This window comes from Oncorhynchus mykiss, chromosome 13, assembly GCF_013265735.2.
Source record: "Oncorhynchus mykiss isolate Arlee chromosome 13, USDA_OmykA_1.1, whole genome shotgun sequence".
Taxonomy (NCBI): domain Eukaryota; kingdom Metazoa; phylum Chordata; class Actinopteri; order Salmoniformes; family Salmonidae; genus Oncorhynchus; species Oncorhynchus mykiss.
Genome location: NC_048577.1, coordinates 9100758 through 9123287, shown reverse-complemented (window position 1 = coordinate 9123287; position 22530 = coordinate 9100758). Strand labels below are relative to the sequence as shown.

The 22530-nt window shown below is 42.2% G+C and overlaps 3 protein-coding genes across 3 annotated transcripts; 2 read left to right on the top strand and 1 right to left on the bottom strand.

Annotated features, from left to right (window-relative positions):
- Positions 1-147: 147 nt before the first annotated feature.
- LOC110494915 (3-mercaptopyruvate sulfurtransferase-like) lies at positions 148-3210 on the bottom strand. The gene is made up of 2 exons (XM_021570250.2): positions 2489-3210; positions 148-1042 (listed from the first exon to the last, which is right to left on the bottom strand). The coding sequence occupies exons 1-2, from the start codon at positions 3075-3077 to the stop codon at positions 732-734; spliced, it is 900 nt and encodes a 299-aa protein (XP_021425925.2). The 5' UTR covers positions 3078-3210; the 3' UTR covers positions 148-731.
- Positions 3211-3631: 421 nt separating this feature from the next.
- LOC110494932 (active regulator of SIRT1) lies at positions 3632-9185 on the top strand. Its single transcript, XM_021570270.2, has 4 exons — positions 3632-3847; positions 5788-5976; positions 7692-7789; positions 8113-9185. Exons 1-4 carry the CDS (start codon positions 3793-3795, stop codon positions 8260-8262), a joined length of 492 nt encoding a protein of 163 aa, XP_021425945.1. The 5' UTR covers positions 3632-3792; the 3' UTR covers positions 8263-9185.
- Positions 9186-11661: 2476 nt separating this feature from the next.
- On the top strand, positions 11662-22423 carry LOC118938193. The gene is made up of 13 exons (XM_036940164.1): positions 11662-11951; positions 12638-12766; positions 13334-13465; positions 17758-17877; positions 18073-18204; positions 18650-18733; positions 19593-19742; positions 20132-20177; positions 20256-20307; positions 20403-20532; positions 20813-21001; positions 21284-21456; positions 21559-22423. The coding sequence occupies exons 1-13, from the start codon at positions 11943-11945 to the stop codon at positions 21818-21820; spliced, it is 1608 nt and encodes a 535-aa protein (XP_036796059.1). The 5' UTR covers positions 11662-11942; the 3' UTR covers positions 21821-22423.
- The last annotated feature ends 107 nt before the right edge of the window (positions 22424-22530 follow it).

The following is a 22530-nucleotide window of genomic DNA, read 5'->3' as shown; positions in this document are numbered from 1 at the left end:
TGAAAGAGAACGAGCAAGAGAGAACAAAGACGTTTTGCTGCCATCTAGTGGACAAAGTATGAATAAAGTATGGCCTTGGCGTAACAACTAGTTGATTTTCTCCTCCACAAGAAACTGTGAAATAAGACTGTTCATTACATGATAGTCTTCCTTCAACCGTATCCAGGTGCTTTATTTATACAGCAAAGAGGCTTAATAGTTATTATAGATCTTATTTTTAATATCAGATGTGTACAAGAATTCAACCATGTTATTCCCAAATAAAATTAAAATCAGTGACATTACAATATTGATATGACTACAGAATGTCTTAAGGTTTGTGTAGGCGTGTGGGGTTCAGCCCCATCCATCTGTGAGGACCAGACCCACACACTGTTTAGCAGAGGTACTGGATTGTCCAGTGAGGCCACCCACTTCCCCTCGTGTTGAGGAAATTAGTGATGTCATTGTCTGGTGTGAATGATAAGGCTAATGAAAGACTGACTAACTGAAGTCAAACTCCAACTGACCTTCTATGACATGTGATCGTCACCAACCTCCTCTAGTCCAAACAGTTACCCACAGACACTGACCTAAGGTCAGTTTTACATTGATCCTTTAGAATTGAGAGTACACTGATCCTAGATCTGTGGCTACTGGGTGGGGGTCAGGCAGGTTCTAACTATTGTCCAATAATCATCCAACCACAGCGAGCTTCCTCTCCCTCCAAATCACACATTCCTCTTCCTCCCTCATTCAAACACAGGGGAGTGTTTCCCAAACCCCACAGAGATCACATGCTCGGGCACGGCGCGGGTGTACCACTCGGACCACGCCCCGTCGTACACAGACACCCCAGGGTGCCCGCACTCGTGGGCGGCGAGGGCCACGTGGCAGGCAGTCACACCCGACCCACAGGACACGCAGAGCGGGTGGGAGAGGTCGACACCAGCCAGGGTGAACATGGTCTGGAGGTCTTCACGGGGATGGAGGTGACCGGACGGAGAGAGGAAGGAGGAGAAGGGCATGCTGATGGAGCCAGGGATGTGGCCTGGCTCAGTATCTGAAAGAGAGGAGGAAGAGAGTGAGTGGATGACAAAAAGGACAAACAGAGGGAAAGGGTTAGTGCTGCTGGGTGAATTTCCAGTCTAAAAATGCTCCCTCTTCCTGTGTCGTTTCCATGCCAAGAGGTCAAAGTCCCCAGCCGGAGAGACACTTATAGGCAGATGAACACTGAAATGTGTGAAAGAGCACGTACATAATGTGTGTGTGTGTAGGACAACTTCAGAATAAATAAAGTACAGCCACATAAGCCCTAATCGCCATAGAGGTCATTTAGAACACTTCGAACAAATAGAGCGTGACAACAAGGTAGATTAGAACACCTGGAACAGCTAGAGCGTCACAAGAAGGGGTATGCTCTAAACTGGTACAATACCAATCAAGTGCAACAGTCAAATCTACAGAATTGTATTCAGACTACTACTATATGCTGCGTTTCCACTCCGTTCACTAGTGTGTGCATGCGTGTGTGTGTGTATGGTACACAATTGTGCTGACAGATGTTCTGATTTATGACCCAACCTCCATGTTTGCTTATCAGCTTGTGCAAACAAAGGAGGCCTATGGCTTGCGTTTGCAAACGCCATCTTGTGCAAAGCCTTGCTTCCTCTGTCCTCGTCGCCTCAATTCCACTCAAAGCTTATCGGAGGAAAAGGACCGAAGGAAGGACCTTGGATCCTCTCCTCCAATGAGCTTTGGAGAGGAATTGAGGAAACAAGGACAGGGGAAGAAAGGATTTGACAGGCAGTAAGTAACATTTCAGACCAAGTGTGCATCCAAATATCGCACCCCATTTCCTACATAGGGTTCTGGTCCAAAGTAGTGCACTATGGGCCCTGGCCAAAAGTAGTGAACCATCGGATGCAGCCAGTGTACGAGGAGGAAGTCACACGTTCAGCAGCTCTGTGCCTCAAGGCCAGACGAAGTCCACATCCCATAGATAACACAGCTATTATCTATCTCAACATGACAGCTGAGAGAAACTGGATCAACTAACATGAGCAATCTGTCAGTCTATTGTGTTGTTGATCATGGGTCAAAGCTCACTGGAGGAAGAGATCCGAGAGGATTGAAGGAGAGGAGTGGGCTTCTCAGTGGTCAGTAGTTGGTCTAGGCCTATTGATTATAGGTCAAAGGGAGTTGTTTATGTTTACCCCCAAAGGGAGTTGTTGTTTATGTTTACCCCCCCAGTTGGAACCCTGTTGACCGATCAGCAGCATTGATCAAATGCTAAATGAGCTACTAATAAGGTGACATGAGCACACCTCCATACTTTAAGTTATACACCTATTGTAGGCTACACCTTTCTTGTGTCTCTTTTTTTTGCATTTTCTTAATTTTAACTGCATTGTTGGGAAAGGGTAAGTAAGAGACGTATTTACAGTGTGTGAGATGCACACACTGAAAGTGCATTGATGTTGTGTGTGTGCGTGTGTGTGTGGCTCACTGTCTCTGGGTTCTGGATCCACCCCTCTGAATCTCCCCCCTGGTCTGGCATCGACCACCTGAAATTCTTTACTATCCAGGTTATCCAGGATGCCCTCGTACGTCTTCACCCAGGATCGGTTCAAAGAGGCCCTAAATTCGGTCTGCTTGGGTCGGGAGTACCGGTCACTCACTGGAAGTCCCTCGTTCGCCCAGTTTTTGAGTCCTCCATTCAGAACCGAGACAGAACTGTGGCCGAAAACTCGGAACATCCACCAAACACGAGGCGCAGAGAACGCGCCGAAGTTGCTAGCATCGTAGACCACGACGTGCGTATCGTTTCCAATTCCCAAATTTCCAACATAATCTGCAAAAATGCGCTCAGATGGCAGCATATGATCCAGCGGAGATGTTTTGTCGCAACACTGGTCTATGTCAAAGAAGGCTGCACCCGGGATATGCCTCTGTTTGAATTCGCTCTTGGCGTTGCGCCTGAGTTTGGGTAAGTACCAAGACGTGTCCAAGACGCGGAGTTTTGGTCCGACCCGTTGGTCTTTGACGGCATCGAGAAGCCACTTGGATGCGACGATAGCCCTCGCTTGGAGCGCCATGGTTGAACGTGTAATTCCCCACGTTTGCAAATGTGATACAGGTAGAACGAGAGACGGGTTTTATGGAGAAAGAGAGCTGTCCCAGAAGAAATAACACGCCCCCGTTGCACAGCCTGTAGTTACAGTTGAAAGTGAATGGGGGCGTTACCATATGGCCAACAGACATTCATCAAAATGAACAGTAAGGCAACTTTATATAAGTTGGAAACTCGGTATTTCCGTCATGTTTTTTATTTTATTCATATGGAATTGTGCGTAATTTGTAACATTTTATTTACAAAAACATATATAGACAAAAACATATAACAACTTAACATTTACAAACATTTCCAAAAACATTAATGGCATATTTTCCCACCGTACCCACAACAATTCAAATATGATCAGATCATGAACTTTATAAAGCATGTATTTAAATCATGTCTAAATAATAATAAGGCTAAATAACCTCATTAACATGGCCTTGTGTGTTTTCTATTAAATGTCATCCTTTTTCCAAACGCGAAAGGTATTTTGTAAACAATCCGGAACCATTTTGGGATGGTGCACTTTGAAAATAGTTTTCACCCGAGTAGTGATCCCCAAACACTCTTCGCCGGATGTAGAACTCACATGTTATTTTTTTACAGAAGCAAGATAGTTTTGCTAGATTTGCTGGAGAAATCTTAACGTTTACTCACATGTTTGTTATTTAAAAAGTAAAGTGCATATCAACATGTCGGCATCAATGATTCGGAGGGGACTGGAGTTGCTAAGCGATGACATAAAAGGTAAATTATCTACAGTAACCACGGTTTCATTAGCTAGTTGGGCCATTCCTACTTTGAGGTGCATTTTCTGCCCCTATGAAATATCAGTTCTTATTTCGTGTAAAGTGTGGATTTCAAAAGCTTTAAGTATAATGTCAGGTGTTATGTACCTTAAAAACACAAAAATATGGATTCTGAAAGGGAATTTTATGCATTTTTAAAAAGAAATGTCAGTGGATGTTGGCGTTTTGCCACGTCCCCAGGTGTTATTTATCTACTTCCACAAGAAATATAAGCCATAATATTTATAACATCTTTAATCATTAACGTTTTTTCATGATTATTGTATTTATGATATATTTTCTGTGTTTCCCTGATATCACTTCCCACCTTTTTAGTTTGTTGTAATTCTTCATTATAGAAAACAACCCCTTCCTACAATGACACCACATTCAGGAAATGTCATCATTTCTTTGATGGGAAAACTATGGTAGAAAGATAAATAAATATAAACACTTAGCTTTATCTGTTTGTCCATGTTTCATGTTAGTCTGTAGGTCCAACTCATAAATGTTCACCCTGTTAGGCTAAATTATAGAGTGAAAAAAATATATTTGATAGACAAGTTAATCCTGTTCAAGTGTTCACCATTATGCTCAATCTTGCTCATTCACAGAGCTATGGCAAATTTAGGCAAAACATTTCAGCCCAGTTAGGATTATGCACCTAACAAATTGGAAAATGCACCCAAAACGTTCCTGAGCTTGACCAGTATGTTTTTCAGAAACTTAAACATCCCTTTTCTGATAGGAAAAATAACGTGTGTGTTCTAAAGTTTTGAGGTCCAAATGGCACCGCATTGTAGGAATGACTGAGCTAGCTATGTTAGCTTCAATGCCACCAAGATAGTGTCCAGCACAATATAAAAACTAAATAAATACTCTCTTGGTTGCATTGAAGCTATAGCTATCTATGAAACACCAAGGGCACAGGTTGAGAGCAGTTTAGGACAATTCAATTGGCTTTCCAGACGTAGATCTTTAGTTCGGTGATGTTCCTATTTATTGCAGATAAGCGACATACATCTACTTTGCATAATATAATTACCGAAATGTTACAACGTGAAAGAAAGGTGCATTTCATACGTGTTGTAGTGAGACCCATTCTTCAAATAAAATTGTATTTGTCACACGCCCCGAATACAACAGGTGTCGACTTTACTGTGAAGCGCTTACTTATGAGCCCTTCCCCAACACTGCATAGTTAAAAAGTATGGATAAAATATATAATTAGCTTTAAAAAAAGAGGAAAATAGTAGCTAACACAGTGGAATAACAATAACGAGGCTATATACAAGCAGTACCAGTACCGAGTCAATGTGCAGGGGTACGAGGTAGTAATATGAACATGTAGGTTGGGGTAAAAGTGACAAGGCAATCAGCATAGGTAATAAACAGGCTAGCCGCAACACTTGTGAAAGTGTATCTGTGTGTGTGTAGTGTGTTGTGAGTGTGCAGAGTCAGTGCACAAAAAAAGGGAGGGGTCAATGTAAATAGTCCGGGTAGCCATTTGATGAACTGTTAAGCAGTTTCATGGCTTGGGGATAGAAGCTGTTCAGGAGATGTTTGCAGCAGTAGAACTTTGAGGATCAAAGTTGCCAAATCTTTTCAGCTTTCTGAGGGGGAAGAGGTGTTATCGTGCCCTCTTCACAACTGTGTTGGTGTGTTTGGACCATGTTAGGGTTCACATTGTTACAGTATTTATTCTATGCAAAGTAGTGTCATCTGTGCTGACACTTCCTGGTCACCACTGTGTGCCTATTTACACATGACCTATTAGCCCATGTGAAACATCCCTAGACAGACCACATACACAACACACATGAGCAGATAACATAAGCAGTCCAAAATGTCTTCTACACAAACGTCTCTCTCTCTCGCTCCCCCTTTCTCCCTCCGCAGTGTCAGATGGTAGCAAGAAGCAGAAGAGCGCGGCCAAGAAGAAGCACACACAGAGCAAGGTTGAGTTGATGGGCCTGGTGAGCACCAACCGTCAGGGCGTCAGCAGGCAGGTCCGGCGGCTGCAGGGGCGTCTCGGTCCGGGGAAGAGCAAGGCCACCGTCAAAGACAAGAGGATCAAGTCTGCTGTGGGTGAGTGGCTCAACGCGTTCAGAGGCACAAAGTATTTCTGTGCACTGTGCAGAAAAACGAACGCATTCATTTGTGTAGGGGATGGTCTGGTACATATTAATATAGTCTAGTTATTCTATTGCTATGGTCTCTGTTCATGCTATTTCTATGTTCTGGCAACTAGCTAAAATGTTTGTTTTTTCTTGGGTTCAGGATCATGCTCTTCTCTTAGCTATTTGTTGACGTGTGTGTCTGAAGATGAAACTAGTCTGTCTGTGAAATTGGTGTCAGTGTGTCAGTGTATCAGCTTCCTGGTGTAGTCCAGGGGAATTCAACTCTTACCCTACGATATTCGGAGTCTGCTGGATTTCTGTTCTACCTGATAGTTAATTGTACCCACCTGGTGTACCAGGTTTATTTTTCTTGTAATATTTTATTTAACTTTTTTGTTGTTTGTTGTTTTTGTGTAAAAAATTTTAAAAAAACTTAAACATTAATGACATCACACTGGTTCAGACCCACATGTTCCCATGGTATCCACACCCAATGTTGTTTCTCATATGTGTAAGACTATACCCTATATGACTTTGTGTTATGGTGTCCCAGGTCTAAATCAGTCCCAGATTAGAGGGGAACAATGAAAAAATGCAACTGGCTTTGAGGTCCACAGTTGCATTTGAGGGGACTAGTGTGTCTGTGAAGCTGATGTCAGTGTACCAGCCTCATGGTCTAGTCCAGGGATCATCAACTAGATTCAGCCACGTGACATTTTAGAATGTTCTTTTTTCTTGAGCAGATGGTTACGGGGTCGAAACATAATTACAAATCATTTAGACTGCAAGTTAGTGGTGTAAAGTACTTAAGTAAAAATACTTTTGTGTACTACTTAAAGTTGTTTTTGGGGGTATATGTACTTTACCGTAATATTTTTAACTACTTTTACTTAAACTCATTCCTAAAGAAAATCCTGTACTTTTTACTCCATACGTTTTCCCTGACACCCAAAAGTACTCTTTACAATTTGAATGTTTAGCGAGACAGAACACATTTATCAAGAGGACATCCCTGGTCATTACTACTGCCTCTGATCTAGCAGTCTGAGGGTTGGAAAATGCCCCTGGCTATCTATAAATAAAATTTAAAGAACACATTGTGCCTACTGGTTTGCTTAATATAAGTAATTAGAAATGATTCATCATTTTGATACTTAAGTACACTTGAGTCATTTTCTATTAAGGTGTCTTTACTTTTACTCAAGAATGACAATTGGGGACTTTATCAACCACTTCTGCACATTGACCGCAAGAAGTCCAAACATATAATATGACTAAAACATGATCACTTCAAACCTTGCTTACATTTGTATACGATCACATACAGTAACTCTTTATTATATGTGGGAAAACTTTGGAACTTGAAAATGAAAATCACTTGGAGCTGATTGGCTTTTGTTTTTACAGTCTGTCCAATAATAATAAAAATGAAACGCTAATCAAATCAATAGAATCACACGGGCCGCCAGTTGAGGAACCCTGGTCTAGTCTGTCTGTAAACTTGGTGTCAGTGTGTCAGCCTCATGGGCCGACTCCTTACCATCCTCTTTTGTCTCCATCTTGTGTTTCCATAGATTATGCGTAGGCCTTCTGTGCAAACTCCTCAGGTCATATCATTTAGTGTCTGTGTCATGGACTTCATCTTGACCTCTGAACTGTGATGTCATGTCTTTGTGTTTCCAGAGGAGTTCAGGAAGAAGCAGGGGAAGAGCCATCTGAGCTCCAACCTGCTGTACTTCCTAGGGACGGGCTTCAGAGCTACAGACTCCGACACTATGAAGGTAAGAGTCTGACAGTTCAAATGTCATGCCCTCTAACTACTACTACGGAGGAGGATAGTTGGTTGAGGTCTTTGGTCCCTGTCATGACTTTTGATTGATTTGGTAAAATAACTGTAGATACACGTGTAATTTTTTTTTTTACATTTTGAAACGGAAATCAAAAAAGTAGTGTGTTTTTAAAAAAAAATTATTGGAAAGGTCCTATCCCTGTTTCAGTCAACTTTTCTTCTAAGCGCCTAATGAACGTGACCCTCTTATGGGTGAATCACATAGTCTTCATCATCTTCATTTCTTAGACTGTCTCCCCTCTTATTCCCCTTCAGATCGTCAACCAGAATTCGGGCCGGCAGTCTCGCCACCGTCCGGACCGCACGGTCAAGAAAGCCTCCGGGGAGAAGTCTGTGTTCACAGAGGATGAGTTCCAACAGTTCCAGAAGGAATACTTTGGCAGGACTGTGGAGGAGGGTAACTAGACAGATTCTAGTTCCAGAGACTTAAGGCTGCATTCCAATTCCAGAGGTGTGCGCTTCACACTCGTTGCCATGGATTTCTAATTTCACCATTGTTAAAGGTCCAATGCAGCTGTATTTCAATATCGACTATGTTATGGGTAACAATTAAGTATCTTACTGTGATTGTTAATTTTTGACCGTGTTATTTAAAAAGAAAAACACCTTCTTTGCAAAGAGCAATTTCTCAAACAATTATCTTCCCTTGCCTGTCTGGGAGTGGTCTGAGTGGGGAGGGAGAAAACTAGCTGTTATTGGTAGAGAGGTTGGAACTCTCTTATTTGCCTCCTGGTTATGTCACCAGGTCGGCCAAAACTCCATCTCACAAAAACAAGCTGACATTTTAGGCAGTCTTTTCAAACAGCTTACTCTAACAGGGCATTTTCACAGTATTATTCCAACCTCCTAGGAGAGGGGGGGGGGGGGGGGTAGAAAAAAACAGTAAAATCACATTTTGGACTGCACTGGGCCTTTTAAATCCATGGGAGAATGTGGGTTCAGTTCCAGAGCCAATGAGGACTTGGTAAAGAGATCGGACACTTGACTGACTTTAGTTTTTGTCCAAAGTACTTCACTTTGGACTTGGAATGTGATACTGCGCTTCATGGACAACATGTGACTGTTAAGTGGCCTTGAGGCTCTTTCCCAACTTGTTCTATTCATGCAGGAGAAAATAGTCAACTTTCAAAGAAACAAAAGTATTGTTTAAAACTTCATTTTCTACTTGTCTTCAAATCGATTTTCAGAGAATTTCTTGTTTCCTTGTGTTGAGAAGATGAAAGCACGATGAACTAGAGGATGCTGTTTTATTAAGTGAATTTTCAGAAAGTAAATGTCGTGTCCCTTTGATTTGTAAACGATGAATAAATGTATGTAGAACACTGTCATGAAGCCTACACAAACTGAAGCAGCAGTAGGGGTGTGACGGTCATGACATTTTGTGTTAGCCGTTAACTGTCCTGCAAATCATTGCGCTGTCGCAGTTATTTACCATGAACATAAACATGTGTTGTATCTCCGGCCATACAAGTTGCTGATGTGTGCCTTTGGAACCGCTACATTTAAACAGTAATAATTCCATTTAATATTGACCATCACGAAAATGATCCATTGTTTAGGCACATCTTAACTAAGAAACATAATACAAATAAAATGTATTTCAACAATGTATTTTAACGACGTTCACCAAAACAATCGGCTCAGAAAGAGCCGTCCGTTCGAGATCGACCCATCATTAGCCAACAGCGCGCAGATGCAGCACGGGTAAACTAATCTAGGCTACATGATTAGATTATTTTGGGTAAGAGCGAGAATACGTTTATTTATCAAGCATCGGTCACCAGAATAATACCCTTACATACATGTCATTGTGTCCACGGCATATTTAATGTAAATACTGTAGAATTCCATTCATTCCTATGGAAGACTGCGCCTACTGGGGAGTGCCATTATGGCTGACCTGTTGCTTCAAAGCCTTTCAATGGCCAATAACGCACAGCATCACCAATCAAGGGTTTATATTCATCATTGATTTGGCCCCATGTTCCTAAAACACAATAACTACATCAAGCTTGTGACTCTACAAACTTGTTGGATGCATTTGCTGTTTGTTTTTGTTTCAGATTATTTTGTGCCCAAAATAAATGATGGTAAATAATGTACTGCCATTTTGGAGTCAATTTTGTGAATAGAATGTTTCTGAACATTTCTACATAATGTTGATGCTAGTATAATTACAGATAATCCTGTATAATGAGTAAGAAAGTTGAAGCACAAATATCATAACCCCAAGACATGCTAACCTCTCACCAATAACAAGGGAGGTTAGTATATTATCATTATTAACATTTCATTCAAGATTCTGTAATCCTGGTAGAGCATCCACATTATGTAGAAATGTTCAGAAACCCAGTCCCACTCCTCCAACAGTCTTCACCTCTGGTGCCCCACCCAAGGAAAAGCTTTCTGGGCAACCCTGAGGAGAGTGACCCCCTGATGAGATGGAGAATTGGTTCGCCCTCTGTATCTCAGATACGCTTGACCCAGGGGTTGGTGAAGGCAGGGTAAGACACTGTCCATAACTCAAGAGATTCAAATCAACCCACCCCCTCTGCCCTCAGAACAGCTTCAATTTGTCATGCTATGGACTCTACAAGGTGTCAAGTATTCCACAGGGATGCTGTCCCATTTTGACTCCAATGGTTCCCACAGTTGTCAAGTTGTCTGGATGTCCTTCAGGTGGCGGAGCATTATTGATACACACAGGAAAGTGTGTGGAAAAACCCAGCACCGTTAAAATTTGACACAAACCGGTACGCCTGGCACCTACTACCAAACCCTGTTCAAAGACACTTAAATATTTTGTCTTACACATTCACCCTCAATGTCACACATACACAATCCATGTCTCAAGGCTTAAAAATCCTTATTTAACTTGACTCCTCTGGTTCATCTACATTAATTTGAAGTGATTTTAACATGTGACATCAATAAGGGGTCGTAGCTTTCCTGGTCAGTCTATGTATGGAAAGAGGTGTTCATAATGTTTTGTATTCTCACTGTACATGGTCTTAAAAGTGCATTTTCACTTTGTCTCCCATTGACATCAATGCATGGCTAAATGCATGGCTAAATGCATGGCTAAATGCATGGCTAAGTGACCATTCTACTTGAGTGGAAGTTACATTTCTCCTCAGAGTGCATGGTCTCTGAAATGACTTGAATAACTTTTTTTACTCCTCTCAGGCCACCTTCTGTTGACAGAGAGGAGTCCAGTTCAGCTACACAGGAAATGTGTTCGGTGAAACAAAATGAAAGCATCACAGTCAGTCAGCTCTAAATAGGAAATTGGCCCCAAGTGGCATTTTCTTTTTCAATGTAAAAGTACACTGTCTCTACACAGGAAGAAAACATAAAGCGCTCTGTTTGTTTATTACAACCTCAACTAGCGGCAACCGGAGTTTACTAATGTAACCCCGGTTCTATGAACCAAGTGCACATTTTCTCTCGCACCCACCCCTGGTCTGGGAGACCCTGCATTAGTGAGACCAACTGGGTACATTCAGTCTGGTTCAGTTGTGCGTCAGAATGGATACCATGTTTCATCGTCCAATCTGTCGTTGTGAACCAAATCATTAAAAGAGAATAGATTTAGTCATGTTCATTTCACTGAATCTCTCAATGGGCCTCGTAAAAGTGTACCGTATAACTGCACCGGGGATTACAGTTATATGGCAGTGTTTCCCAACCCTGGTCCTCTAGTACCACCAACAATACAGTTAATTATAGCCCTGGACAAACACCTCATTCAACTCAGAGGGCCTGATGATTAGTTGCCAAGTTGAAACAGGTGTGCGTGTCCAGGGTTACAAGAAAAATGTGTACTATTGGGGCTACTCCAGGACCAGGGTTGGGGGGAAACGCTGCATAACTGACTCTGTAGTCCCCGTTGCATGGTGTTATCAAGTTGATGCAGAAAAACCTGCTTTTCTAGGCACTGCCCTCCGAATAGTAGATTGATGCACACAAAGAAGTCTCTCCTATTGTGAGTGGAGAAAGGAGAGGAAGTGTATGAGGTAAACCGTGCTTTAGGACAAGACCAATATCCAGAGACGTTCAGACAGGGGAATACTGGTATATCTGAGATGGCAAAGGTAAGGTACTTTTTCATTTACCTGTGGAGTTTTATGACTGAAGTGCAATTGATAAGCTTATAATTTTAAGTGGAAACTAACATTGTGCAGCAACAGTGTTTGACAGATGTTTGTAGTTCTCTGTTGTGTCACAGTAAATGCATTTTGTTTTTCACACAATCTACATGTAAAAAGTCAGACTGAAAGTGAAAGGGGTGGAATGGCAAGGCGCAGTGTCAACAGCTGAAATGTCTCGTCCAACTGGATAGACGAGGCAATTACATCCAGGGTTCCTTTACCACTGCAAAAAAAAGAAAGCATATTTAGGCAGATTTAAAACTATTGCATTGATAACATTTTACTTAAGATAAATTATGCATTTATGGTAGATGTGTTTTGGGGCTATCATGATGGAACATTCCTACTGGGAGTGCTCAGTTGGTCTTTGCTGGCGGGAGAGCAGGCTGGGCAGGTAACAGGTTGGGTAGAGTACAGTCATACCTGGGTTTTCTTAAAGAGTTGTTGCCTGGCTAGTATACGGAGAATATTTAGATTTATTAAAGTATTTATGTTAACGTCCTGTTATTTTCTACACGGTTTATTGGCCAATTCGTCCTGTCTCCTCCTCACTGTCCGATCAGCCGCCTCGGCTTCTATTTCACACCCACCCATACGTTCTTAACCCCCCCCCCCCCCTCCACCCACAGCCTCCACCTCTGGTGCCCTACCCCAGGAACATCTGTATGGGCAAGCCTGAGGAGAGTGATCCCCAGAGGAGATGGAGCTATGGTCCCTCTCCCCCAGACCCATCTGTCCCAGGGCTTGGTGAAGGCAGAGTAAGAGACTGTCAACCATTGACAACATGAGCCCTGGTCAAAAGAAGTGCACTATGTAGGGAATAGGAGCCATTTGGGACCCTATTCCCTATATAGTGCACTACTTTTGACACGGCTATTGACTTGCATTCCTTACTATTTGAACTGCAGTTTTAACTATGGTATGACTCACCTGACTTCATCCTCTTGGCCCCCTGGGGAGCGTAGGACATCCACCATGGCTCTCCACCTAACTCTTCTCTGAGAGACCTATGGTTTGAAATATAAATGGACTCAAATGTATTTATATTTGAGCTGCAGTGGTATACCATGATGTACAGTATATAACTATAGTGTGAAACTGTTATTGTAAATGTGAATTGTTAGAACCCAGGAACAGCCCAGAAGCTGCCCCCTGTGGCCCAGAATAAGGGATGGTTGAGAGTCCTCCACAAGAAGGTGGTTGTGACCCTCAGGATGGAGTGTCTGAAGGCATCTCATCTGATGCAGCAATATGCATTCTTCTCTTTTACTTTGCTCTCATACAGTATGAATCTTAACACCCACCCATACATTCTTCACCCACAGCCTCCACCTCCAGTGCCCCACCCCAGGAAAATCAATATGAGCAAGCCTGAGGAGAGTAAGCCCCAGAGGAGATGGAGCTATGGTCCCTCCTCTCCCTCACACACATCCGGTCCAGGGGTTGATAGAGGCAGAGTAAGAGACTGTTCATAAATCAATGAATTGGAATCAACCATTGACAACCAGTCAGGTCACCCATGATACAAGTCAGTATTCAATGTCCATCTATGTCTGAGGATGTTGGGAAATGAAGTGGAACCTGGCCACTAGGGGCAACAGTGAGCGCTGTTACCTTCAAGAAGATTTCAGTTTTGCTAGGGCGTTGGGGATGGCGTAAGCATCTGCCCCTGATGCCAAAGGCTTCATGTTCGAATCCAACAATAAAGTTGTTTTCTGTATTTTAGTTTTAAGCCATAACCATTTGGAGTTAATGCCTAACCTTAAACAATTCAGAAGTTTCAGAAGATGTTTGAGAAACATGGATGAACGTCTAACTCTGATGTGAGAGCTGGTAGACGTGTGAAATGTCTTTCTTGAAGGTCTAACCCCAACATTGCAGAAATCAATAACAATGTAATACTAAAAAATAACGTAGAACAAAAAATATAGCATACTACAGGCGACTTTCTCTGTAAGCAGCAAAGCAAGACAACACTGAACTTTCTGTTTTCCCCGTTAACACTAAAAACCTTTCTCTCTACTGTTTGAATCAACACTAGCCACTTTCAATGCAGCATACCGAAGCAAAACGAACCACGCAAGAGTAAATGGCTTGTTTTTAGGTACATGTAGCGACACGTGTTCAAAACTAGAAAAGTATAATTGGTTATTAGCCCAGTTCTAGGTCATTTGTAGTCAGCAATGGGGGAGCGATTGCTTCCTACAAGAGCACAAAACGTGTGCATTTCTGGACATCTTTGAAAAGTTGTATTTTTTATTTTTTTGCTTAAATGGGCAGTGTTGTATTTTGAGACCGGCATGAATAAGCTAAGTAGACAATAGGCAGAGAGTAGCATCAGTGAGTATGTCTGGTCTCCTGAGTGCAGAACACTGAGGCTGTACCCACTTAACTAAAGTGGTCAAGTAGGCTACTGACTATTTCATTATAATGAAGGCCTACTAGAGGGGCTTACAATGAAGACGATGTATCACGTTACATTTTAACATGGAAATAGCTGTTCTATCATTCAGCCTACAGTAGCAGCTAATGTGTGGTGTTCAATGTAGGCTTTTGAAAAAAAAAAATCAGGGCTTGACATTAACCTGTTTATCCACTTGTCCTTCAGACAAGGAGGTGACTGAAAATGTTCTGGTGTTTGATACAAGAAGCCACTTTACAAAATCAAATGCATTGTCACTATATGTAGCTCTCGCTTTGATTTCAAGCGCATCTACTCATGACCGCTCATGCTGTAAACACAGTCCAGTTCAAAGTGAATGGCACAGTCTGTTTGCATATAGGCCTACTGCAGCTCTGATCTGGTTATGGCACACGGGTCTGTGTAGAGTATGGGTCTGTGTAGAGTATGGGTCTGTGTAGAGTATGGGTCTGTGTAGAGTATGGGTCTGTGTAGAGTACGGGTCTGTGTAGAGTACGGGTCTGTGTAGAGTATGGGTCTGTGTAGAGTATGGGTCTGTGTAGAGTATGGGTCTGTGTAGAGTATGGGTCTGTGTAGAGTATGGGTCGTGCCTGTCAATGCTATAGAATTCTACTTTGATGCGTTCTGCCTACAACAATCTCTTGCGTAGATCGTTTTTTATTTCGGTATGTTAAATTGAAAGTGGCTAATATTGTGTTGATTCGATCACAACTCCCACAGTAAAGGGGAAATGTGGATTATGTAACACTAAGGGGGAAAACTCGAGAAAATTGAGTGATGTTCAATCTCATGCTTCTCTGTGTGCACTGATATTTCTTCTGTGCTGCAGTCCCGGGGGTAGCTGCGTGCTAGCGCAGGCATGCAGCTCAGAGGGAACATCGGTTCTGAATACAAAGCATTATGTTTGGGGCAAATCCAACACCACATCACTGAGTACCACTCTTCATATTTTCAAGCATGGTGGCTGCATCATTTATGGGTATGCATGTCATCGGCAAAGACTAGGGATTTCTTAAAATAAATGGAATTCAGCTAATAACAGGCAAAATCTTAGAGGAAAACCTTGTTCAGTCTGCTTTTCAACAGAGACAAATTCACCTTTTTGAGCAGGACAATAACCTAAAACACAAGGCCAAATATACACTGGAGTAGCTTACCAAGACAACTTTGAATGTTTCTGAGTGGCCTACTGTAGTTGACAGGTTTTACTTCAATTGGCTTAAATCTATGGAAAGACTTAAATGGCTAGGGGTGGGAATACTTTCTGAACGCACTGTATACAAAACATTATGAAAATCTGCTCTTTCCACTACATAGACTATCCAGGTTAAAGCTATGATTCCTTATTGATGTCACTTGTTAAATCCACTTCAAACAGTGAAGGGAAGCGGGGGGGACAGGTTAAATAAGATTGTACACAATCCATGTCAAGACATTTAAAACAGTCGTGGCCAAAAGTTTTGAGAATGACACAAATACTAATTTTCACAAAGTCTCAGTTTGTATGATTGCAATTTGCATATACTCCAGAATGTTATGAAGAGTGATCAGATGAATTGCAGTCCCTCTTTGCCATGCAAATGAACTGAATCCCCCAAAAACATTTCCACTGCATTTCAGCCCTGCCACAAACGGACCAGCTGACATGATGTCAGTGATTCTTTCGTCAACACAGGTGTGAGTGTTGACGAGGACAAGGCTGGGGATCACTCCGTCATGCTGATTGAGTTCGAATAACAGACTGGAAGCTTCAAAAGCAGGGTGATGCTTGGAATCATTGTTCCTCTGTCAACCATGGTTGCCTGCAAGGAAACACATGCCGTCATCATTGCTTTGCACAAAAAGGGCTTCACAAGCAAGGATATTGCTACCAGTAAGATTGCACCTAAATCAAACATTTATCGGATCATCAAGAACTTCAAGGAGAGCGGTTCAATTGTTGTGAAGAAGGCTTCAGGGCACCCAAGAATGTCCAGCAAGCGCCAGGACCGTCTCCTAAAGTTGATTCAGCTGCGGGATCGGGGCACCACCAGTACAGAGCTTGCTCAGGAATGGCAGCAGGCAGGTGTGAGTGCATCTGCACGCACAGTGAGGCAAATACTTTTGGAGGATGGCCTGGCATCAAGAAGGGCAGCAAAGAAGACACTTCTTTCTGGGACAAACATCAGGGACAGACTGATATTCTGCCAAAGGTGCAGGGATTGGACTGCTGAGGACTGGGGTAAAGTCATTTTCTCTGATGAATCCCCTTTCCGATTGTTTGGAGCATCCGGAAAAAAAGCTTATTCGGAGAAGACAAGGTGAGCGCTACCATCAGTCCTGTGTCATGCCAACAGTAAAGCATCCTGAGACCATTCATGTGTGGGGTTGCTTCTCAGCCAAGAGTGGGTTCATTCACAATTTTGCCTAAGAACACAGCCATGAATAAAGAATGGTACCAACACATCCCCCGAGAGCAACTTCTCCCAACCATCCAGGAACAGTTTGGTGACGAACGATGCCTTTTCCAGCATGATGGAGCACCTTGTCATAAGGCAAAAGTGATAACTAAGTGGCTCGGGGAACAAAATATTTATATTTTGGGTCCATGGCCAGGAAAATCCCATTGAAAACTTGTGGTCAATCGTCAAGAGGTGGGTGGACAAACAAAAGCCCACAAATTCTGACACACCAAGCATTGCTTATGGCAGAATGGGCTGCCATCAGTCCGGATGTGGCCCAGAAGTTAATTGACAGCATGCCAGGGCGGATTTGGAGAGGTCTTGAAAAAGAAGGGTCAACCCTACAAAAATTGTTTATATCAACTTTGTGTAATTGTCAATCAAAGCCTTTGACACTTATGAAATGCTTGTAATTATACTTCAGTATTCCATAGTAACATCTGCCAAAAATATCTAAAGACACTGAAGCAGCAAACTTTGAAAATTAATATTTGTCATTCTCAAAACTTTTGGCCACGACTGTATGCGTCCCATTCAGAGGGTGAATGGGCTTGACAAAAGTTGTGCCTTTGAAAGGGGTATGGTAGCAGGTGCCAGGTTCACTGGTTTATGTCAAGAACTACAACGCTGCTGGGTTTTTCAAGATCAACAGTTTCCCGTGTGTATCAATGGTCCACCACCCAATGACATCCAGCCAACTTGACACAACTGGGGAGGCAGCGGAGTCTAGATGAATTGAGGCTGTTCTGAGGGCAAAAGGGTTGAGGGGGGGTACAACTCGGTATTAGGAAGAGGTTCTTAATGTTTTGTACCGTGTGTGTGTGTGTGTGTGTGTGTGTATAACTATGGTGTGACTCTATTTTATTTTTTGTAACTGACATCTTAGAAGCCAGGCACCGCCCAGAAACCGCCCCCTGTGACCCAGAGGTCGGTGGGAAGGAATCCTCCACAAGAAGGCGGTTGTGACCCTCCGGATGGGGGGAGTGTGTCTGAATTCATTAAGAAGGTATCTCATCTGGTGCAGCAACACACTTCTCTTTCATATACAGTGAGAGTGAATCCTAACTTCCACTCATGTTGCATTTTCTCTGTCTCCCACTGACATTTAACAAACAACTAAGTGGAAATTCGTCTTGAGCGGAAGTTAGTGCACTTTGACGTGAATTCTGTCTCTGAATATGACTTGAATGTTATTTTTCAGTTTGAAGCTAAAGAGGACCAAAACAAGCAGCTGGTGGTGCGTTGTCCTGTTGGTCCGCCTGCCGTCATCTACAGGGAGGACTCCGTTCCCCCTCTCTACGAAAAGGTTTTGGCTACGCAGGAAACTCGTATGGTGAGACAGAGAGAACAGATGTTTAACACTAAGCTTAAATCAAATAATCGTGTACTGGTCGCGTACACAGTTTAGAAGATGTTGTAAAGTGTGCGGCGAAATGCTTATGTTACTAGCTCCTAACAATGGAGTATAATGCCAAACAAGTAAAGATTGTCTCAACGAATCCAATTAACAACCCAAATAACACTGGAACGGTAATCCAAAATGCAATCTATGTATGTATACTGAGAACTTCCACAATATACTAAGAATGACAGAGTACAGCAGTATATATATTACAGTGAGCTGTCAAGAATCCAGTATATAATACATATGTGGTGTGTATAAAGGTTGTAACTACAATGTACAGTAGTAGAAATATTAGAATGAGCTATACGGAGAATACAGTATTTAATCATAACACTAATGCTTGGTTTTTCCGAGCTGTTCATTGTTCTTCCAGTTCGGGTCGCCTGCCTTCGTTGACAGAGAAGAATCCAATGACTATATCTATGAAGAGGTTTTTGCTACACATGAAACTCGTACGGTGAGACACCTGAAGGGATCAGTCAGCCAGCTACAAAATACTGTTTTTACGTTTTTCACATTATACTTCAAGGGCCTGTTTCCTGGACTTGGATGTAACAGTAAACAAATATCGGGGACACCCAAATTAGTATATGTATTGATTTGTGGATGGCCGTCATTCACGTCATATGTTATGAATTACAATATGTTACAAATTGCAATACATATGTTAGATTCCAATTTGTGGTGGCTGACGTTGGCTAGGTGGCTAATGCTAACGTTAGCTAGATGTCTGTTTGCTAGGCTAGGGGTAAAGGTTAGCTAACTAGTTGCAAAGTAGCAAGTAGTTGCAAAGTTGTCCATGAGGCGATTTGAACATGCACATTTTGGGTTGCTCAACATTCACTTTATACGCCAACCCATCCATCCTCCTTTAGTTTTTGCCTTTAGTAACCTTCTGTCTTATGTAACCATACCAAACATTACAAATCATACACATTTGAGTGCCACTGATTTTCGTTTACTATGTTACATCTATTCTGAGACCAGCCTGATATCCCAGACCCAGATTAAGCCTAGTCCATGATTTTTTTAAAATTTGTTTAAATAATGCTTTTTAAAAATGTAGCATACGCTCTTGTCCAGAGCAACTTTTTTTTTTCTTCATTGGAATCAAAGCCACACCCCTATTGTTGCATGCACCATGCTCTACCAACTATGCCACATGGGACCATTCTCTATGTAGATTATCTTTTGAAATAGTTTTTACTGGGACTAGGCTTGATCTTAATCTGGCAAACCGGCCCGACGTGTCATACTTTATTACAGGTCAAACAAAGTGTCCTGAAATAAAGTTTATTGTATTTCTATTGTTTTAGGTAGCAGTTCAACAGCGGATATGTGCAACCTATGTTCACTGTGTAAGGCCACCTCCTCCATTGCCGTTAAAGCAGTCACTCCCTCTGAAAGGCAGATTCAAAACACTCTCAAAAAGCAGCATTAGTGAAGAGGAAAAAGATAACATCAAGGTATGACCGTGAACCTGCTCCGTGATGATTCCCCTGGGTATAGATCTAGGATCAGCTTCCACTTCCCCAGTCCTAACAGTAACAATTAGGGGGGGAAATATGCTAAACTGATCCACGATCAGAATTGACTGGAAAATTCACCATACACCGTAAAACCCTAAGTGGTCAAAAGACAGGAATGAAACCACAACCACTAGCGGCTGTTGGGCCTATGTATAACCATGAACAGCTCAACTAAGCTGTCAGGCATCAATACATTGTGTATTATATTATTTACATACATGTGGGTTTGTTACATACAGAACCTCCCAAAGAATCATCACTAATGACAATTTGACCACAACCATTTGTCATTCTCATTTCACCCTTTCATTTAATCCTTCCATCAGGATGCAGATCGTCTGATGGAATGGTGGGAGAAGGTGAAAAGTGAACGTGAGCATCACAGCTTCAAAATGTACTTTGTAATTTCCAGCATAGGTTCAACTTTAATATTTTCCTCTGCCTTTTTAGCATGGAAAGATCTGTCTAAAGACCCTACACTGGCCAAGAAGGGAGAAGCAAAGTAAGTTATTTAGTTTAGACCCAGCTAACAAAATTGTGTACATTTGAATATTCTGTCACTAACCACCCTCCATACTGATGACCTTCTATTTCTAGACTGTTCAAAGAGAAAGCCCAGCGGTTCCAGAATGCATTGCAGTTGTACAACCTCCTCCTGACTAAGCATGGGGAGACCCTAAAGCACCACATCATTGACCTCATCAGCATCGCAGACAACTTAGACAAGGTAGGAGTACTATAGACTACTGTACAGGCAACGTAGACAGGGTAGGAGCATGATGACCTACTGTACAGACTACTTAGACAAGGTAGCACTTAAGTCTAGTGTACAGACAACATAAACAAGGTAGGAACCCTATAGAATACTACTGTATACGCTTGTAATGCCTTTGATTTTTAATGTAAGCCTGTAACTAACATCAATTACCCCCAAGCAGATTTAAATACAATTCTACAATTCCATTAGAGTTCATTCCATTCAAATCAACAATTTAATTCTATCCAAGGTTTCCAAGGGAACCAAGATTGCTGGCATCACCGGGGGCGCCACGGGGGCGGTTGGAGGGGTGGCGGCTGCAGCAGGGGTGATCCTCGCCCCCTTCACCCTAGGGGCATCACTGGCCTTGACAGTGGTCGGTGTCGGTGTAGCTGCAGCTGGAGGGGTCACAGGGGCCTCTGCAGTTATTGCTAACAAAGTGAGCTGTTAGAATCCAAACACAATCAAACTATATTTATAGAGCATTTGCAGGATGATGGCACACTTAATATATTAATATGGTTCATGCTTGATTGGACAGACACCAGGAATTTAACTTGGCCTGGGAGCCAAGTTAGTTTCCCATGAAACTCACTCAGATAAATTCACTAAGTTTTCCCTTCGGAACTTAGATACTTAAACGAATGTTGAGAAGTACTGTGCATAACATCACTGTCCAACTCCTCTTCATTCCAGGAAGTAAATTCTTCATCTCTCTTAGGTGAGCAGTGCACAGGACAGGAAGAAGATTGAGTTGATCCTTCAAGACTACCTGGCCCTGATGGGTGACATTGAAGCCTGCTTGAGGTTCATCAATGTGGGCATGGAGCACCTGAGGAAGCACAATCTCTCAACTCTCCAGGAGGTCGACACAGAGGCCGTCAGAGTGGTCAGGTATGATCTTAATAATATACTGCATTTACTCTTGTCTGGAAATATATTATCTTTATTTTATTTTTTTATATTTGCATGTTTTTAAAACTTAACCTAAACCAGGGTGGCCATAGTGACAGGAGTGGGTAGCTCCAGTGCCATAGATGCCAGCAGTAAGGCATCGGGGATGCTCCAAGGCTTTGCTCTGGGCATGGATATCTATTTTACCCAGAAGGAGGATGGCAAAGGTGGCCCGAAGCTGAAGAAGGGATTGGAGTCCAAGTTTGGGAGAAAGATACGCGAAGTGGCTCAGCAGCTGAATGAAGGGCTGGATGAAGTGATCAAGGTCAAATATGAGCTAGTTGAACATAATCTCATCCTCTGAAGAAAGGGAAAGGGGGATACCTGGTCTGTTGCTCAACTGAAATGTCTTCCGCATTTAACCCAACCCCTCTGCCTTAATCGACAGCCCTACACACACACAAAAATGTGGTTTCCTCAAGGCTTCTTTGGGAAGGGTGATGGTTCCAGTGATATTTTAAATGTTGGTGGCGGCTCATTGGACTTGATGTTATGCGATTACATGATTTAAGGTCAGTGTCTTGTGAATTGAGACTGGTTGACAGTCAGTAGTTCTCAATTCTCTCCTCAGGGACCCTGAGCAGTTCCAGCGCTAGCGCACTTGATTCTGTTAATAGACACAATAGTAAAAACCGATGGAATTTTAAAAATATAACATTGCTATTAAACCAGAATAAATAACCTTTTGAGATCATTCTCCATGAAGTTTCTAAAAATAACCATAAGAGTTGTAACCATAACAGAACCCTTTGTCTAAAACTTTTTAGAAATGGTTATTTATAGAACATTGTGGTATGTTGTCTACCAGGTTTCAGTTCACTACCAGGTTTCAGAATCACTGCAACATTTTCCATTGTCAAATCTATTGTCATATAAACCAATGTTGTGAATAAATAAATAATTAGAAGACATAGATTTAGTCATGTTCCTTTTTTTCAAATTTCAATGAATCTCTCAATGGACCTTGTAGGACTGTCTGTATATTATGACTGATAATGTACTTTCCGGTGCAAT

What these genes read in the sequence shown, in the direction of transcription:
- LOC118938193 (XM_036940164.1), top strand. An exon ending in GCCAAGAAGGGAGAAGCAAA is followed by an intron (nt 20,308 to 20,402) that starts GTAAGTTATTTA and finishes TTCTATTTCTAG; the next exon opens with ACTGTTCAAAGAGAAAGCCC. An exon ending in TCGCAGACAACTTAGACAAG is followed by an intron (nt 20,533 to 20,812) that starts GTAGGAGTACTA and finishes ATTCTATCCAAG; the next exon opens with GTTTCCAAGGGAACCAAGAT.
- LOC110494915 (XM_021570250.2), bottom strand. Translation starts at nt 3,077, where the DNA reads ATGGCGCTCCAAGCGAGGGCTATCGTCGCATCCAAGTGGCTTCTCGAT. An exon ending in GGATCCAGAACCCAGAGACA is followed by an intron (nt 1,043 to 2,488) that starts GTGAGCCACACA and finishes CCTCTCTTTCAG; the next exon opens with ATACTGAGCCAGGCCACATC.
- LOC110494932 (XM_021570270.2), top strand. Translation starts at nt 3,793, where the DNA reads ATGTCGGCATCAATGATTCGGAGGGGACTGGAGTTGCTAAGCGATGAC. An exon ending in GAGGATCAAGTCTGCTGTGG is followed by an intron (nt 5,977 to 7,691) that starts GTGAGTGGCTCA and finishes TTGTGTTTCCAG; the next exon opens with AGGAGTTCAGGAAGAAGCAG. An exon ending in CAGACTCCGACACTATGAAG is followed by an intron (nt 7,790 to 8,112) that starts GTAAGAGTCTGA and finishes ATTCCCCTTCAG; the next exon opens with ATCGTCAACCAGAATTCGGG.